At 37.3% G+C, this 20827-nt stretch overlaps 1 protein-coding gene across 17 annotated transcripts in view; it reads right to left on the bottom strand.

The window, feature by feature from the left end:
- Br140 (bromodomain-containing protein 140) overlaps positions 1-20083 on the bottom strand; it is a 78436-nt gene extending 58353 nt beyond the window's left edge. For 3 of the 17 annotated variants that reach the window (XM_069309208.1, XM_069309209.1, XM_045759943.2), the window contains exons 1-11: positions 19395-20032; positions 17543-17746; positions 15048-15208; positions 14289-14465; positions 13406-13560; positions 12421-12598; positions 9653-9784; positions 8542-8730; positions 7892-8018; positions 7044-7183; positions 3897-4045 (exon numbers count right to left, since the gene is read on the bottom strand). In XM_069309208.1, coding sequence (XP_069165309.1) covers positions 3897-4045; positions 7044-7183; positions 7892-8018; positions 8542-8730; positions 9653-9784; positions 12421-12598; positions 13406-13560; positions 14289-14465; positions 15048-15208; positions 17543-17729 — 1595 coding nt within the window. In that variant the 5' untranslated portion in view covers positions 17730-17746; positions 19395-20032. Of the gene's footprint in view, positions 1-3896; positions 4046-7043; positions 7184-7891; positions 8019-8541; positions 8731-9652; positions 9785-10678; positions 10847-12420; positions 12599-13405; positions 13561-14288; positions 14466-15047; positions 15209-17542; positions 17747-19394 lie in introns of all 17 variants that reach the window. The other 14 variants (XM_069309206.1, XM_069309207.1, XM_045759939.2 and 11 more) reach the window with 11 other exon arrangements.
- Positions 20084-20827: the final 744 nt, after the last annotated feature.

Below are 20827 nucleotides of genomic sequence, written 5' to 3'. Positions count from 1 at the left end.
TTGTAAAGTGATTTAACAGCTAAAAATGTGCAGTTCATTAAACACTTAACTTTAAACTTATGAGAAACATGTCTATACAAGTTTTGGGCCTGAAAATAAGAACATGTCCTATAGAGACAAATGCCAATCCTTCTATTATAAAGAATTCAGCTGTTAATATTATATTACGTAACCCTTGGGCTACTAACATCACTCATAAAAAAAAAAAAAAAAAAAAAAAATGATAGCTAGACTTTTGCTAACAATGCTCTTTTAACACATCTTGTATGTGATTTATCTTGTACTATAGTTTTCCCATTAATAAAATTTAATTCTAGTTATGACTTCAGAAAAACCAGCAAAATAGATAGATAAACCAAAAATAGATTAAAACCAGCAGTTTAAGCATTAAGAGTCACCACCAAACAATTGACCACAATCGGTCAAGTGTTCCATGGATCAGCTAGGTCTCACAATCTAGTTAGTTATGAGGAGTTCATGATGGTTTTTAGTTAAATAAATAAATGAAGCACATTAGTATTTGCTATATCAATCTATTTACCTAGGCTACCTATATCTAATTAGCCATTTCCAATAAATAAAGCAAGGCAAATCAAAACAATCATAATATACATATGTACATAATTTACAACAAAATATGCATAACACTTTATGTTTAATTTCATTGATCAGGTTCTGGAGTTTATTAACAAATTCATTATTGAAATATTAAGTCTCTAAACCTATCTAAAGTTGCAATTTGGTGGTAATTGTGGTTGTGGTAGTGGTTAGGTTTGTATTGCTTGTGGTGGTGGCAGTTGTGGTGGTTGAAGCCACAGGGGGTGGCAGTTGTGGTGGTTGAAGCCATTGGTGGTGGTAGTTGTAGTTAATGTAGTGTTGTAGTTGTGGCTGTGATTGTGATGGAGATTGTGATGGTGGAGTAGTGGTGTTTGTGGTGGTAATGAGCAAGGGGGGATTGGAGGAGAGGGAGATATTAGTGTAGTTCCCCTACACTAACTAACTGATGGAAGATAGAACAACTAGACCACACTATTATTTTGTTAAAAGTTACCCCAATTCGACACGAAAACCAAAATTTAAGAAATTCTGTGTCTGCGTTTGAGATATCAAACTAATCCGAGGCTGGCATCCCTTTCATTCGTTACAATTTTGAAGAATTTTTAATTGCGTAAAGAAATCACTAGAACCACTGTATCCGAGAAAATATCGAGACCATACAATGGGACCGAACCCGCATTTCTCGAGTCCCCAGGCACACATACTGGTTGCAATACTTTTGAGCTCATCACATTCAGTCGGAAGTGCATGGCGAGTTAAGAGTCCAGGGGTGCAGATTCGATACCATTGTATGTCTCATATTTTCTCAAGAATTTACAACAAAATTTATTTGGAATATGATTAATACACATTTACATATAGAACTGTACTACAATACATATATATTCCAAATTTGGAATATATATGTATTGTGCAAGGGCGTGCTCCAGGATTCCATGGAATCCTGGAGCATGCCCTTGCAGCATGTACATAGAAATTTGAGTGCTATATATGCATATTCTGATTCCAATATCACTCAAGGGATCTAAATCACAACCCGAAACCCTCCCACTCCTGATAATGTACCGTTTCATAATGATATTCAAATTTGACCTCCAGGGAAATACGTGGCCAAAAAGGGACCTACTTTGTACCACCATATATAAGTACTGAAAGTTTTAAATCGACATGTGAATGCTTTCCCCTATTATTATTTGGGCACTAAATATTTTGGAGAGAAAAAAAAAAGTCATATGATACCCCTATCAAGATTACTAATAAAACATGAATTAAGAGATGTTAAGAGCGCTACTTTGAGAATTGTCACTAGACTAAATTCAACAACATAAAAAAACCATCTTAATATGAATGAAGACAAGCTAACTTAATAATTGTTACAAGAGAACAATATGTAAATGCCTGACCTTAAGTTTGACTGCATTTAAATAAACACACTTGCTTGATGGGGTTCTAAGAGTTCTTCTACTCCCCAAGCCCGGCCCGAGGCCCGGCTTGATTTGTAAGAGCTTTGTATTGGAGCGGCCCGCAGGCCCACATATTCACCACAGCCTGGTTGGTCCTGCACTTCTTGAAGAAAACTATATAGTTTTCTCTTGAAGATGTCCAAGGTTGTTCCCGCAATATTTCTTATACTGTACCGTACTCGCTGGGAGGATGTTGAACAACCATCAACCTCTGATGTTTATACAGTGTTTTCTGATTATGCCCATGGCACTCCTGCTCTTCACTGGTTCTATTCTGCATTTTCTTCCATGTCGTTCACTCCAGTATGTTGTTATTTTACTGTGTAGATTTGGGACCTGGCCCTTAAATATTTTCCACATGTACATTATTTTATATCTCTTTTGTCTCCTTTCTACTGAGTACATTTGGAGAGCTTTGAGACAATCCCAATAATTTAGGTGCTTTATCACATCTATGTATGTAGTATTTGTTCTCTGTACTCCCTCTATTTCAGCAATCTCTCCTGCTCTGAATTGGGAAATGAGTACTGAGCAGTATTCAAGACAGGACAATACAAGTGACTTGACTAGTGCAACCATTGTGATGGGATTCCTGCATTTGAATATTCTCGTAATCCATCCTATCATTTTTCTGGCTGACGCAATATTTGCTTGGTTATGCTCCCTAAATGTTAGGTCGTCAGACGTCATTATCCCCAAATCCTTTACCGTGCTGCTTTCCTACTATGGGCAATTTGATTGTGCTTTGTACCCTGTATTATGTTTAAGGTCCTCATTTTTAATGTACCTGAGTACCTGGAATTGTTCATTGTTAAACATGTTATTTTCTGCTGCCCAGTCGAAAACTTTATTATGGATATAGGCTTAAGTATTATGTACATGAACATCATATGTACATGTACATATTATGTACGGGTTTTATTAAACGCACCAATGTTCTGTGTAATCTATCAACAATCATTTATTGCCATCCAGGTGGAATAGTGGATTGCACAAATCTTTGAGGAAAACGAGAAAAATATTGGACTCAAACTTCATAACTGAAGAAGATTTAAGCAGGTGGAATTCTCATACAATTTAAAAATGTATCTTATTAGAAGAGTTGTAGCACTTACATGATTTTATAGCCTACATATATAGTACAACAATAAATAAATAATGATTATGAGACTATGTAAATAACATAAGAACACCACAGTTCTAACAGTGATAACTTAAAATTTGCATTTCAAATCCTAAAAAAACTGCTATTATCTGTTGATCAAACCTCACACTAGAAGTGAAGGGACAACAATCTTTCGGTCCGTCCTGGACAATTCTCAAGTCTGACTTGAGAATGGTCCAGGACGGACCGAAACGTCGTCGTCCCTTCACTTTCTAGTGTGTGGTCTGGTCAACATATTTCAGCCGCGTTATTGTGACTCCTCATCTGCTATTATCTGTTGACAACAAAAAACACTGCAGGTGGTATCCTTCCTACTGGAGGGACTTCACTTGACGCACCCACAAGGCAAGGGGATGGGGGGGGGGGGGGGTTCAGTGTTATGCATCACATTCTCACAATGACCGTTCAACTGTTTAACTCCAAGTCTGTGATTACGTCATCTACCTTCAAACAGCTGTAAAGGAAAACTTTCACCACACAGTAACCAACTATATCTTGAAGTAGTTTTACACGAAATAGAGAACAGTATGCAATAAATAACATTAATTTACATTGTTGTAAATGTGTACAGATTGTAGTGTTTCGAAACAGTATTTCTTAGCATTTGAAACAGAATAAAAAGTGAAAATAATTCTTTTAAAAATATACAAAAGAAACAAAACCAATTTAACAAAAAATATATATCCAATAAATGGAAAATTTTAACTTACCGATCAGCTGGTATAGTTGGAACAGAAACAATTGGAGCAGCAGATCGTTTCTCTGCTAATATCTTACGGGCTTTCTTCATCTTTTGCCGCGAAGCTGCCTTTGCCGCGGCTTTCTTGGCCGAGTCCATAATCTCATCAAGCTGGGGACGCTGCAAAGTGAAAACAGACTGGCCCTTCAACCACAAAGGTTCATTACAGCAAAAGCAAAAGCAAGCACAGGACGACCGTTAGACGGAAGATGTGCCTGACTGTACATGCTAGTTCTTAATATAATTTATACAAATTATTTCTACTGGTTAATCAAAATCATCTATATAAGTACTCATAACCAAGATATAAATTAGAAGATGATCCATCTAGAATTAAATGCCAATCAACGGGTGATTCTCTTTAAATTTAACAGATGGTGGGGCAGTAATAAGTACTGTGCTAATATTACAAATTGCTCATGAAAATTTTACCGTAAATTTGTTTCAGTTTTTATATAGAACTTCTTTACTAACATATCCAGTCTTGCACTTGGATTTTAATAGCAGCAAATCTAGGGCAGCAGGCAAGCTGTGAGGGCCCAGCTAGCAGACCATGGTGCCGTGCTCATAACTTCATTAACAACTGCACCAAACAATATGTATAACTGATGTAGGGAAGCCTCGGATATGATGGGGGTAGATTATAAGATGTAAAAATATATAAATGCAGTGTTAGTGCTGTGTAAATGATCGTGTGTGGACCAAAAAAATGATTTTACCATCAATTTATTAAGAGATTAATACATTCACAATAAATGTAAAAAACGAAAAAGAAGTCGGCACAGATGAGTGCAGTATATTTCTCTCGTTCATCTTTCTTTGTTGATTAATAGACGTATGGCAAGTGAACCAAGGCACTTATATAGACGTATGGCAAGTGAACCAAGGCACTTACACAAGAGTCTAAGCACTACTAACTTTATACAAAAAATCTTGTGATCATCTGCAACTAACAAATCATAAATTTAAATATATAACCTAAATTAACATACAACTTTCAGAACAAGAAATTAATAATTGATATCAAAGTGTTAACCGATGATGTAGCACCATTAACCCACATAACTGCGTACGAATTTTAGATCGATTTCCTGGCAAGCATATATGAAAAACAAATTCTATTCTGTATCATAAAACACTTATTTCGGATGTCTTCAAAAAAGTTTTTTTTTAATAATTTTAGTTTGGCCACAGTGAAGTGAAAAATATTGAAAACATCAAATTCTGAAAACTAATTTTCAAATAAATATTTCAAATAGATTTTTCCTTATGACAAATATCTCCCTGGTCCATAAAATTCCTTGAAATTTTGTATAGCATCAATGGTTCCTACCATAAGCATCAGTAAATGTATGGTGATGCACCCGACATGCTGCCAATTTTGTCAGTAATGCCCAGAAAGATATTAAGGCTGTCACACTACTCTATTTTCCTAATACGGAAAATTAGAAGTTGCCAGAGGACTCTAGTGTTGAATTTGACATTCACATATAGACTCTTTAGGAATTTTTAAATTACAAGGCATATTAAATCTTCCACGGGCATCAGAAGCATCGCCGGACTATTTACTGTTGGCAACAGTAGTAGTTTAATTTAAGCGTTAAAAAGAAAGATAAATTTAATTAAGATAAAGGTTAAAAAAAAAATTTGAATGTAATGAATCACCAATTTCTGGGTGAGCTCCAGAGGCTCCCTGAAGCAGCTTCAGTGCCATACTACTAGGTGCCATCAGTCGGGGATTTATATTGGATACCTGGAACCATGATCCAGAACCTGGTGTTCATAGTGCCACCACTCCCTTCGCCGCTCTGAGGGTGCCAGGTTCTGGCTCGTGGTGCCAGGTATACCAATAGAACTAGGAATGATGACACCAAGTAGTATGGTACTGAATTGGTGATAATAGCTTCATGGAGCCCCCAGAAAAGTGTGAAGTAACTCGGTACAGAATGTAAGACATTAAATTAACATCGAGATAGATATATGGAAATGTAAGTTTAAATTATCAAATACAGATGGATGGACTGTACTAAAGTTAGATATCATAAGATATAGCAGTATCAATTGTTTTTCATTAAGGTTCCAGAAATGAGTACTGTTATATTAAGGCTATTTTTTCCCACAGTAAATTTTAAGTTTATTCAATATTCTATGGTTCGGGCACATACAGTGCTAGACAACAATTTAGAAAAACGCCATGATGATATTAGACTAATTATAGATATTTCTCTTGTAGGGTCTTCATCAAATCTATATCAACAATGATAGCAGCAATTACGGCCAAAATATTATTCATATAGCTCAAAAAAATGTGAAATAGTCTGCAGTGATAATTTCAGTGCAATTGGTGGAGGAGAATAAGTGTGAGACATGACATTCATGCAACAACCACAAGGCAGTGCTAGGGTGCCCGGCATGAGCGAGGGAGAAGTAGACTGTTTGACAAGCGTTTTGTATGAATTGCACAAGACCCAATATTAATGAAAAAGAGCGTGCGGGGCAGCCTTGAAATAGATCACCGGCTACCTCAATACCGTAATGACAGTTTTCTGTGTATCAAGTCATTATTGAAATAGAGGAAAATGATTTTCTTCCAACAAAATTTCACAGGCAATTCAACGCAAATAATTTGTTAGCCGATATATTTTATAACATCAATTGAAAATGGGAATACTGTCTAAAGAGAAACTGGCATTACCTCAACAAAAAGTAAAAGCTGTTAGTATGAATAAATTTTGGTGTGGAAGTCAACCAAAATCACATTAGAAAGCACAATGTATACAGTAACTTTGGCATAGACAAATATTCAATAAATACCATTAAGACAACTAGTGACTTACACACAAAAAAGGTTATACAAGTAAACAAAGCTTCACAAACAAATAAAAAAAAAATTGAAGATTTTATGAAAAATATTTCTCCTCTTGGAGATTTGTATTAATGTTTGCAAGCTCAAATATTACAGTAAACACCAAACCAAAGATACGATGGATAAACTATAAATCCTTTAGCTTTTCAAAGTACTGTATATAGAATGTCTGGTTTTTTTAAGAGCTATAAATTCGTGAGCTTAGGAAACATTAACACCCTAAGCATTCTATTCTACCTTCACGACACATACCGCATCAGAATCAGCAGGCGTGTGCATATCACAATATGCAGCTTTCCGCACAGTAACAGACGTCCCATTTACACTCGTCTCTCTCACAGCATCAATCTTCATGTGTAATCCAGCTTGTTGAGCACATGTCACATGGAATGCTGAAAATCCACATTAAATCATTTCTTTTATTATAATCTGTTAAAACCAATAAGGGTCTTTCACTAAATTATTTGCCAATAAAAACGGATAGCTAACATTTAAAAATGAACAAAGGCCAGATATCTTGGCTAATATTACTAGGTCCAACTTACTAAAAACAAGCATATTGGATATGGAACATTATTATTAGTATACCTGGAGTAAGTCTTGGGAGTTATTTCACTCTCCAAGCCAAGCCCCGTGGCAAGGCTTGTCTTATGATAACTAACTATAAGGCTGTTGCTTGCAGCGACCCATAGGCCTGCTTATCAATTATAACCCTAAGGCTTACTTAAGCCAAATGATATCTTCTAAAACTCCATAATACCAGTAGAACCCTGTTGGGATGTTAGAAATGTGTCCCATGGTGCCAATACCTCAAATGTCATCCTGCCTAACTGCACGATCTGCTCCCGTGTTTACAGTGGAGTCAAATCTCAGAGGGCAACAAAGCTCAGAAATTGTAACTGTTTACACATTTAATAAGTGTGTAAGTATTATGTCACACAACTCTAACACGAACGAATGACCCTTCCCAAACATATCAGTAAAAGTAAAACTCCTTTAATGAAAAACTATCAGCCTCACTTATTTTATCTATTAAATATAATACAGTAGCTCTGAGAACATGCCCAGTTTATATATATGGGTCATCAGAAAACACTTACCTGTATAGCAATTGACTTTGTTGCACTGGATACAAGCTCCAACACTACGCTGCTTACAGATGTAACACGTAAGTTTCCAGCGGGCCGGAGGAATGTTACTGATGCTGTCAATGGGCTCCAAGAAGACCTTAAGAAAAATAATACAACAATATCGAAACTTACAAATGAAATGACCTGAAGTTGTGAGACCACATTTTAAGGCCTCGGTGTAATAAAAACCTAGCCAAACGAAACTGTTGGGCCCAAGTCAAGAGCACTGCCTATTATTTCAATAGAAAAAACAAAGAAACAATGGCTTGGTTTCCCATTCCAAGCCACAGAAATTTCAGTCCATATTTATCTCAATTCCAATCCAAAATTTAAGGAAATGAAAGACAATCTTTAATTAGTCACTCACAAAACTGTTTAAGAAGACAGGATTCCTTCATTTGACAACAATAACAAATTTATGACTTTTACATATTAATGATTAACCCATAAATTTTAAAGATCAACCTAGTTCACATCACCATTTCAATGCCAAGAAAATCCCACTACTTGCTCAACTACCAATTCATTTTTAAGTAAATTAATCCTGGTTAAATTACCAATAACTCATAACATTATCCAACAAAAATACACCGAGTAGAACCTCACTATCAATTACTCACAGTGTTGGCAAAACACACTTCCGGGATCCACATGGCACACACAACGTGAGCCCAACGATTATCATCCGTCTGCTTGAATGCCCCACCTTTATTGGGACAGAGGGCACAGTCCACTGCTCGTGACGGAGACTGAAGACACCTTCGACACAGCCACTGGCCTTCAGGAATATAAGGGACCCCATAGCATTCCTGCATAAATGATCAGAAATGAACACATTCATCACAATTCAAAGGCAATTTAAATTAGACTTAATCTTAGCAAGTTGATGAGTACCAGAATTATGTATTTCTTTATCTATTTCTCTATTTCATTAGTAGGCATCTATTTCATTAATGCACTTTCCATATCAATGCATTTACATTAAAAACAAATTTAAGTGATCATTTATTTAAGTGTCATTCACAATAACAACTTTATAATAAAAACTTTTAATATATATTTTTTTACAGATTACAATGATTACTAGTAATACCATACTAAATTCCTTCTAAACAAATTTGTGCATTTGTTAAAAGTTAATTAATCCAAACCTGTCACATAATATAGATATCTACACCTTCTGCCACGAGCCAGCAGAGCTACAAGGACAGTCTCCTGCAGTCTTCCAAGCTTATCTGGAGAGGGTCTCTGGAGTTGTTCTACTCCCTGAGCCCGGCCTGAGCTCAGGCTTGACTTGTGATAACTTGGTCCAACAGGCTGTTGCCTGCAGTCTGTTGCAGTCTATAGCTTTATATAATTTTATAGTCAACATCCCCATGATGATAATCCCTCTCATTTTCTCACTTTCTTCATCCTTCCATCTTGTTCCTGGCACATGTTTCACCTCTATTATTCTCATATATTGTTCACAATACATGCCTCATGTTCCTCATTCCCCTCTTCTTCACAGCACATGTCTCATGTTCCTTGTCTCCCCTTGTCCACAGCACATGCTTCATGTGCCTTGTCCCCCTCCTTTTTCACAGCACATGCCTCATGTTCCTTGTCCACCCCCCCTCCCTTCACAGCACATGACACACAAAGCACTCCCATCATCAATCAAGTTTTCACTTATCTTCACATGCTTAAGACCAGCTTTATGCCAGAAGTTAACTGCACTACTAAACTTACTTGATGAACTGCCAAGTTGCACATATCACAAAAGAGGATTACATTGCTATTTTGACATTCTCCATCCATACAAATGCAGCAAACGGCATCTTCATCAATGGGTACGCCAGAATCTCTACCAGAACACTGCGCCTGGAAAAACATTATTGCATAAGAACTAAAAAAAAAAAACATATGGTACTCTATTTGCAAGGATATAAGTAGGACCTTGTTTTTTTTTTTGTTTTATTTTGCCCATCAAAAGAAAAAGACCAAAATGGAGAAGCGGCTCACAAAATATTGTAAAGCTCATGAAAATTTTGTGAGAGGCACGCCATCCTTCACTAGTCCTATCTGCTCGCCACTGTAGTCATTTTCACCAAAATGGTCTCAACCAACGTTATCACTTTATATTAACCGAGATGGTGATTGACGTTCTTACAGTAAGTCACTTCTATTTTCTTGTCGTTATCTTTTAATTTAAAAAAAAAAAAAAAACGACTTCGTAAGTACGGTCAAAACAACTAACGCCAAAAATGAGGCATGTCTTTGAGGCAAAACAAAAGGTTAAACTAAAGATGAGGCAAGACCAATTTCAAAACAATATAATAAAAGACAAAAGATATGTTGTATTATAAACAACAAAAATTCAGATACAAATATTATACGTTAAAAATATATTATTCATCCTGAAAAATTGTACAACAGTTACGGTATAATACTGGCTATACACATTTATTTCTCCATCTAGATGTATTCCAACCCTGGCCACATTGTCCACTACTCCTCCTTGTGCCATTATCTTGAGATAAAATATTAAATCAATTAAAGATATTATTTGTTCAGTACAGAGACTGCTATTCATTAAGGACGCATACAGTAATAAACAGTTACCATTAATCTATCACTCTTCTCATTTTACACAGTATAACTAGAACAACAAGGCCAGAGGGGTAGGGGGGCATGTTACTGTAAATAATACATTATCAAACTACTATGGAAGTCTTTTTGAACATAATGATATATTGTAAATGGCAACATCATTGCCTGGCAACGTTGGGAAGTATTCTCGCCAGTCACAAGACGATGAGTTGAAGCCTCGAGAAGAACCACATTACTACTCGGCACCAACACTTCACTTTTCAGTGCAAGTCCTGGATGCTTATATAGAATAATAGAGGTGCCTCTTACCATGCCTCCAAAGAAACTTGCCTCCTGTTCAGAAAAGGAAAAGATGCAGATAGTAATTTTTAAAAGCATATTTACTAAGCTATAAAAGCCACTTTTTATGCCAGCATATAATATAGGTATCTTTTGTGCTAATAGTAATTTTGAACGTGAAGTGGGATTTTAAACCGAATGCTCATTTTCAGGGAGATGCACAGAATCCAGGTTCAAGTATTTTCCACGAATTCTATAATTTGCCCTACAGCTTACAGTTCGGCGCTATGTATTACGGCCAAAATCCAGAATTGTAGTAGCGTGCGGCCCATAGCAACAAGCTTCCAGCCAGTTAGCCACCTTGGCTCGCAGCCTGCCAGGTTTTGAAACTAAGACTTTTGCAATCATTTTTGCAACCAAGTCAACTTTTCAAAACAATTATGCCTTTCTCTATCACATACAGTACGCATGAATTTATAATCAGATCCAGCCCTACAATGGCTAGTTAAAAGCCCCTATAACATGTTTGAAACCTATTACGCTAGAGTCACGGTGTGAAATTAAAATCTATTGTGGATTAATAGTTGGGTGATGATTAATAACAATATTGATGAAATTAGCTAACCAAATTTATTGTGTACAAATTCATTTTGAACAAAAAGAAATTAACAATTATTTACTTTGAAATAATTTATAAGACAACTCAGTGTGATATATAACCAAGTGCTCACCAGCTGTGCTCATAATTAAAAAAGGGGAAACAAGACCTTATCCTTTAACTGGAAACCATTATTTCTTAACGAAACAATAAAAACAATTGTGATGTATTCATTCCAGAGAGACTCCAAACTATGGGAAGAGGGTATTGACCTTCAGTCAAGTCCATAATAACATTGAAAAAATGGTAAATTATGTGAAAATAATATCCTCATTTTTTTGAAGAACACAAACATTACAAGACTATATTTAAAAAAAAAAAAAAAAAAAAATATGCTTTGTCCCAACAAAAACAATTTTTGTTACATTTGGAATACAGCTGAAATAAGTCTGTACGTCAACTGCAACGACGTTGACATGATTATACTGGGGGGAAGGGGGGGGCGGGGGATTGTCATACTTTGTCTTTTTTTACTTGAATATATTTTCATATTTATTTTCACATTTTTGTGTTTGCATTTGGAAGAATCCGAACACATGACAGTAGGCTGCCTAACATTAGGCACGACGGGCAATTGTCCAAGTTATGGCTACCGTGAACTACACCACTTATGACGCTCCTTCAACCGGTAAAATATTATCACTGCTAATGCCATCATCACCAGGTCTGTCTGTCTAATTTTTCTCTCCATATAAATTAAATTTCCTATGATAAGAAGTATTTTTTTTTATGTAAAGACCTATTTACCCCTTATATTGTTCCAATTACAACAATCAGGTCTTTCCCATTTGATTTGTAAGCTATTTTTAGTCATTTGCACCTCGGAGTAGAATTTTTATATGGCTGTGCTATTTGGGGGGCTAATCGGCATCAATCTGAACTCGTTAGTCAATATAAACAACTAGAGATAACCAACGAGTTTCCCAAAATTACAAACATAAAATACATGTACATTAAAATTCATTTATACCTGGAAAAAGGATTCCTTTTCCAGCCGGTCCATAAGTAGTTCGAACGTTTCCATCGTAACAGGTGTTAGCTCATCGACAACTCTCTTCTCGTTCATCAGCTGCAACCAGGCACGATCTTCCTCGTCCATATCATACTCCACCTCCTCATCTAGCTCCTCCAAACTCTTTTCGATAAATCTGTACAATCATAAAAATATTTTGGCAAATCAGAGGCTAGCAAAGTTATCAAACTTTTAAGACTAACCATTATTATTACTATAATAATAATAATATCAATAAAGTCTAACTGCCAAAAAATCTACAATCAATGCTTTCAAAACATAGATTTCAAAATAATTTTAGGATATTAATTGTAGGCCATTGAGCAATATTTTCTTAAATGTTGCCCGACTGCCAGCAGGTGAAACAATCAATTAAAAACTAATCACTGTACAATTTATATGAAATAATAAAGACATATTAAAGAAAAAGACTGAAAAGAACACTGATAGTCCAACTGATCACCAGTATGTCACTCATGTGCCTATGTAAACTTCACTGGTATCCTACCACAGACAAATATGAGTTTACACCGACCTAGACAAAGTCAGTTAAAACTTATCGAGGTCCCCCCCCCTCGGTTAACCCAGAACAGCTGCCTAACTCCTGGGTGCACATTTACAGCTGGGGGAACAGAGCTCCAAGTGCAAGGAAACATGTCAAAATGTCTCGCCCAGCCCAGGAATCAAAATGAGATATATAGCAGTAGACTACATCCTAGGCTCACAAGTTCAATCCCCAGCCAGGACAGAAATGGCTGGGCACATCTTTCATCTCATGCCTCTGTTCACTTAGCAGTAAACACAGGTACCATTAGACAATGGTTGTAGGGTTCCATTCTGAGGAAAGTCAGTAGTTGGCCAAGGAGGACATCAGTAACCTTAAGTACAAGCTTCTGTTCCCAGTAATTGGAATTAGTATTATTTAACTGTCAAAGTAGATGACCTGTAGTAGTTGGAAGGCTGCTGAGGGGCATCTGGGAGATTCTTGTAGTAATCCTCAATTATTCTAAAGGAGGCCTCTGGTAGCTTATTGGTCTTTTTCTCCTCGATGGTATAGCGTTGTACATCCACTCCCCGGTCTTTGTCATTTGTTCGAGCCTGTAACAAGTGTTGATTATTTAGAAGTGTTTACATTACCACCACTTCCCCACAAAAAAGAAATAAAATGAAGACAGGTTTATTATGTAACTTATGTGGTGTCATAATAAAGGTTATTGGTAAGAAAAAGGTTATTGGTACCATATGCCCAGTAAACATAATACTGATCTAATATTTGGGCTTAGTTTACAAGTTCCTCTGTTTCTCCCGGCTTCTGCAATGCTTTTGTTGCCCCTTGTACATCACTCTCCTCAGGTGTTTGCCTTACTGGTTGTCGTACATTAGTGCTTGGATAGGTGTGACTTTTTCCATTCTCACCAATTAGGCCTTTTGTTTTTGTAACTTTCTGGCTCCAGTTTGCTTCCTTTCAGATACTCTGCATTCCACCAATGATTTTGTAAATGGTTCTGAAATCTTTCAGGAAGGAAACTATGTAACAATAAGGATCTTCCTTACACCACTATACATAAGTATTGATTATCTGAGACAATAAGAACAATCTGTCTCAAGATGCTCATATGGGCCAATAGGCCTTATGCAGTTACCTTCATTCTTATGCTACATGGACACGAAAACATGAAAGAAGAAAAAATAATTCGGAATAAAGTATGGATTCTCTTCAGGAAATACTCAATAAACAAATAAACATGACAAAACCATATACAGTGCTGCCTTTTCTGGGGAAACCTAATTATACAAGAACATAATATAAAATATAAGTTACATACCTTGGGTGGCTTCTGCAAAGGTGTCTTGGGTAGGGGAGAGCTAGGTACACTGGTGGTTTTTGGCGACGGTGCCTTAGATGTCGGTGTTTTAGGCAGAGGCTTGATGGAAGGTGTGCGAGCCTGCTCCTGTGGGGGAGGCTCTTCCACTATAGGGGGCATTGAAGCCTCATAATCCTCCTGCAAAATTCATCAGCTTATAACATTGTAATCTTCAAGCCATCATGGCTAAATATAGAGTACTCTATTTAATCATCAAATGGAGCAGCTAATTAAAAGTCTCACATGATGGAGTGCATAAAAATAAATTGCTTTTGGTGCATAATAAAAATTGCAGCAATCTGTACTAAAATTCTTTTAGCTAATTTGAATGACTCCCTTGTTCTATGTGAATCATTTGTAGAGTTATTTGGCAGTTTTGAGACTTCATTTTCTGTGAAACCTCCAGATGTCTGGAAAGCTTCACAGACTTTCTGGAGGTTTTTCCCTGTGGAACGGCAGACTGTCATTTGCTCCCTGCACTTGTGTGAGGGGAAGTAAGGTTCTGCCTCTGGTTCCTGGCAGGTTATACAAAACTTCAGTGACTGATGTGACCATACAGTATGGAGCAATCTCAGCTTCAATGAGACACCAGAACTCCACCTCTAGAAAAGCACACTCATATCTTTAATGATGCCAATTCTAAAACACTGATGGTTAATTTCTTTATTTAAACATTCACTCTTATCTGTCCGTCACTTTGTCTTAAATATTAGCACTTACCTTGGATAGAATTTCTATAGGATCATAAACCGAGAGTCGAGACAGTTTTCCATCTACCTCGAACTCCACAGTTTTCATATCATGTGAGTAAGGTATTGATGGAGGTTCTGGTTCCTGACTTGCAAGGGGGGACGGTGGCCTCTTCATGTTTTTCTTCCGTGCTAAATAAAAAACAAAATTCACTCAATACAACAGAATCGGGTACAATATTATCACTTACAAAACAAACTTACAAACTTACAAGTACAAAATTCATCCTAAAATATTCAAATATCAAGTACCTATTCCAATGTTAAGCATGCAAAACAACTCCAATTTATATTCAACCAAGCTCAAAAATAAATAGCAGCTTTACTGGCAGATAAGACATGTTTTTGCTCCACCATCAACCAAATATATATTGTATTCATGTACACAAAATCATGTTCTCCCCCCCCCCCCTGACAAAACTTTAAAATCACTTTTAATACATGTATGAAAGATATGCTGGCAGATAGTGTAAGTCTAATCTATGCTTCAAACAGCCCAGTCGTCCCATAGCTATTCTGTTACCAAGTACAGTAATCTGTTCCACAAATCAACAGTACTCCTTCCAAACCTATATTTACCGAGGTCTTTCTAAATCGAAACTTATCCAAGCATAAAAAAAATCTTGTTTGGCTTATAGTATAATGTAGCACATCATCTGTGAAAGGGACAAGAAGCCCAAATTTAGATATTAATAATACAGTAATAATAATTTATTTACAAGAAGGTACAATTGCATTTGGAAGATTACATAATATTTGTATTTTTACATTCTTGCAAAGTCATGAACACGCATAGCATTTCGGGCAGAACTGTATACACTGTATGTATATTCTAATAACACTGTACAAGATAATGCAGAAAGATAGAGGGAGGGAGCAGAAAGAAAGAAAGAAAAATGTTCGTGGCTTAATGTGAGGCTGCACCCTAAAATGCCTCACATTAAAGAAACAGAGTTAAAATTCTAATGGGGAAAATAGAATGCACTCCAAGGACCAAGAATTTTGTACTTCTAAGAACAAAGATCTTAGTGTTGAATTATTTCTGTGAGCATTCTTCGTTACATATCCATCATCTACTCATGTCCAAGAAGGAAGATTGTGTCTGTTACGAACCCAAGTTCATCGTCAGAGCACGGAGCAGTGACATCAATGCCATCTGTGAGTCCGCTCCTGAAACCCCCACAACATGGACAACGCCATCTAGTGATGACGGGAATATACCGGCGAGAGGCGCTAGATTCCTGTCCTAGTCGGCTCGTGAGGTAGCTGGTGCTGACCTCTAGTGAGGTGGTGTTTAGAAAAGCAGCGCCATCTGTCATAAGCGGAATTGGATGTATGTGTCTAAGCCAGTACGTGATGTTTCCTAGTGGTCCCATGTAGTGTCCCAGTGAACTGATGACGTGTCTGTATTCACAGAGTCAACATAGGGCTGCTGTGATACAAGGACAGCCAGTCTTCCCAGGGCAGCCAAGGTCTCTACACCGGTCTGCTTTATGGAAGCAGTGAGTCGCCACCGCCGGAGAACTGTAGTGCTCTACTGTCTGCCTGTGGAGTGGCAGTGACGGGATTCGCAGTACCCAGGGCTGGTTAGTAGAAGAGACAACTGACTAAGGTGCTGAAGAGGAGAGTAACCAGCAAGTTGCACGAAGCTCCTGCCTAGGGCTCGCTACTCTAGTATTTGCAAGTGAAGTGGCCCAGCAGCGCGAGGCTGATTGGTACCTGCCAGCACTAGGCTGGACTGTGGTTGTGGGCTTTCACATGGAAGCACTTAAGAGACGGTAGTTTGGCTGGTCCGTGGCCAGGGTAGACTCATTGTTGTTTCCTGGTACCTGCTAGGAGTAGTACCACGGATGAGGAAACATGGTACAACACTGCACCGATTGAGCTTCGCCGAGTGTTTAGTGTCTACTGAGAGAGTCTTTGGTGTACGTATAGTGTAGTAATACTTCCTTTTAAAGAGTTATATATGGTGATTGGAAAATAATTATATATGGATAAAGTGATGAACTGTTGTATTTAATGTACCTCCCCCTTTTGTTTTACTTGCAATACTGAGCTCGCCCCTTGAAAGCCTCTACTAACTTGGGGCCGGATACCAGAACTTTAGTACCACCAGAAAAGAACCCGGCTGTGTCCCAGTGAGGCTGTAACAGTGTCAGTTTTTTTATTTTATGAAAATAAAGTACATAAAATATACAACTAAATGAAAGCACTTAATTTGACATCATAATTTGTTATAATTTTTTTTTCCATTTGTTAGCAAGAGGCAATTTCTTTTCCATGCTTATATAAAGAAAAGTATTTTAGCAAATGGTACAGAATTCATACACACACATCCTCAACTTTTCAAAAACTTTCAACAAAGAAACTTTCCAACATCTTTCATTCTGTGATCTCAATATTATTAACCAACAACACTTGTTCAAGTGTAAATAACAGACTTAAAAATTGCTTACAACTACTCACCTGATTTTGGAGTGACTACATTTGGGGGAGGATTTTCATGGTCATAAGTGGTCATGTGATGCTGAATCCCAGCCAAGCTGCGATAGATTCTGCCACATGATGCATGGGGGCACTCGTAAGGTGGTTTGGTCATGCGACAGTGGTCCAGGAACTGGTCCATATCATAGCCAAGACCCAGCCGAGGCATGATGAATTTATCTTAATCTGAAACAAATACCCTAAATAAGTTTGATAATTCTGATGCAAATATTTAAATAAAAAAACTGGTGCCCCTCAAATTGCATGGAGATTATGTTCCTGCATACAAAGTGCAAATCAAACTTCAAGGATTAATTTGCACTTTGGTTACTGGTAGGTTCAAGAGGACTCCCAAAGTCCCTTTTCCCCACTCTTTATTCAACAAAAAATTATTAACATATGGTCTCAATACTCCCTTAACTTTCCAGCCATAATTTCAGTACTTATTGAAGTCCAAAATGATAACAGACATGCTATTATACACAAAAATAATCCTCAAAGTTCACATAGCATTGCTATATTAGGTTCAATGAGATTCCTTATATTAGAATACATTAAAGTCTATGTAATAAAGAGACTCCTAAATTTGTACTTGACATGAGATCACAATTAAAGAAACAGATGCAAAATATGATAATTTTCAAGAGAAAGAACTAAGACAGTATGACAGGTATGCTTCATGCCTTCACTGTCTTCATGCTTGGGAAAGCTATAGGTTTGTAATTATTACAAAGGACTACTTCCAGATTATAAAACTCTTAAATTTTAACCAGATTAGTAAGACAGCAAATGATTATTTTCAATTTAAAGGGCTTTCTTTTGCCTTGCATGGAAATCTGCACTATTCAACAGGTCCTATATGAGTCAATACTACAATAGTTATTATTCTACCATATTCCCCAGCTTTGATTTTCACTCTTTGGCCTAATGAAAAATGTATAAAGCAAGGGGAAATATTCTTTCTTAGGTCTGAAGACAGTTATTTAATCTTTACTGGGTTTAATCACCATATACTGTACTAACTAAACATTTCACTGTCACTGGTTCATCTATTATTTATGGACAAATTTGGTACACCTGGGTGAATCACTGCTTTAAGCATGTACAGTATAATTAAAGTAGTATGAGGTCATTGCTTTACAGTATTTGTATTTCATCCTAACATCTTCACCTACCTATAATACGCTATAAAATTGATTGAATTTCAGGTGTTCAGTGATTTTGTTACCTCCTGAAGTAGCTCAAGTCTTGTTGAAGTCCACTAAATACCAGTTACCAAAATTAGCAAAGAACATTTCATCCAATTTAATGCATTAATGCTGCTCTGGATTATATTAAATAATCCAGGCAGAGAGATCCTAAGTTTATTCTGCCAGTTTTGGGTGACCATATAAAATGCAGACTTTTTTTTTTATATATCTAGTGAGAGATGGGCAGTAAGGCGCCTCTGTTAAATGTCAGATTAGATCAAACAAAAATGAATAACTTACATAAGCTCAAATTAAAACTTGACCAGATGGGAACAAAATGTTATCAAGATTTCAACACTTTCCTTGTTACAGCATTAGTTTCTTATGACAGTCCTACATACATTTAACTGACAGCTTTCAAAAAGCATCAATGTACAACAAATCCAAGCTTCCAACAATCACATTAAGCCAGTGAGAGAACAATTCCCACACATCAGCACCATATTAGCAAATTTAAACTAATTACTAATTACCAGAACCCTCACTAGCTTAGCCAAGCTTTATTTTCCTAGAACTGCAAGCCTCCTATTCCTGGACACAGCTTAACTTTCACCATGACAGCAATAAAAACTTGCTATACTTGCCCTCCTGGTATGAAATTTCCGTTCCCAGGTCCTCCTTTGCCCTTCATGGATTGACTTGAGCCAATTCTCAGGGCAGCCTAAGAGAGAAAGAGAGAATCTTAACTGCGTACTGGCACAGAGTGATAAGTTATCTCAAGGCAAGCAAGTTCCTGTGTGTTGAGCCGTGTTGTGCTTTTCCACTGCAATGCTGAAACCCACACGGATGATGCCACTCTTCATCAGCATTTTTGTAGGAAAACGCCACCAAATTTGTCCAATTTGCCATAACTATCAGCCTGGAAACCTGGTCGAGTTGTGCATTGTCTGCGAGCCTGGTACACCGGGTGTTCGCTAGGTATGTGCTAGAGGCGACTGGGAATGAAAGTTCTGGCCGACTCTTGATAGCTTCGGCGGCGGCCCCTCGACGTCCAGACACTCCAGTGGGGGCTTGGTCCTCTACGCCATCTTATTTCTCTTACTCCGTCCACTTTCTCCCGGCATTAGTCACCCCCACAGCATCCCCCACCATTATACAACAACGAGCACTCGTAATAGCCTCACCTAACGCAGCGATAACTTAAAATAAGCCAGTTTTTCAAACGAAGGATCGATCCCATATCCGCCACAAGTCCGCCATTGTCTACCAAAACAACTTTTCTGAGCGGCTGAGAGCCAATCACACTCCAGCTTCTCTCTCGCGGGGAATACAAACTCCGGTATATACTGTGATTAATGTTTCCAGGGGACTCTCTTCTCACGTAGCCCTGAATTACAATTTTAAAATACACTCTACTTTTAATTTTCACCTTTTATATGACCAAGAGTAATGTGATTCTATTCGAAATCCATATATGTGCGATACGATTCGAACAGTACAATATATGCAAGTTTTCCCCATGCTCAATCTTGCTCTTGATTTACTGTGTAAAATGTGAAGTAAGATATAATATCTATGTTTTCATATTACATGTAAACAATCTCAGTTACCATCACTGCACGCTTATAAGTATTGTGAACACACCGATAATATATATATAAATATGCAAGCTGGAATATATACATGCTGTTGCAACACTGCTTAATACATGCATTCCGTATATACCCATTATTGATTACTATATTTCCTTGTCGGTAAGCCAAATTTTAATTGCATTGAATCAATTACTCATTACTTCTATTAGTCTTACCGTAGATATAATAAATTGGCTCTGGGGCATATCGTTGCTTTCCTATGGACCAGCGGCTCGCCGCGTGCATTGCTTGCTGGCTGCCTTCTGTGGAAAACACTAAATAATCTGACGCTTCCCTGTGCAACTGCATTGGGGGGAGGTAGGACGCCCCTTTCTCTCTCCCCTCATGCAGCTACTCCCCTTTATTCCTCACCCCCATTATGTAGAATCCGGAGGCTGGAGCCATTACTGTATACTGGAATTTCAGAAATAAATAGCGTTTTA

The sequence above is a fragment of the Procambarus clarkii genome, chromosome 64, assembly GCF_040958095.1.
Source record: "Procambarus clarkii isolate CNS0578487 chromosome 64, FALCON_Pclarkii_2.0, whole genome shotgun sequence".
NCBI classification, from domain to species: domain Eukaryota; kingdom Metazoa; phylum Arthropoda; class Malacostraca; order Decapoda; family Cambaridae; genus Procambarus; species Procambarus clarkii.
The sequence above is the reverse complement of the archived record's forward strand: the minus strand, read 5'-3'. Positions and strand labels throughout refer to the sequence as shown.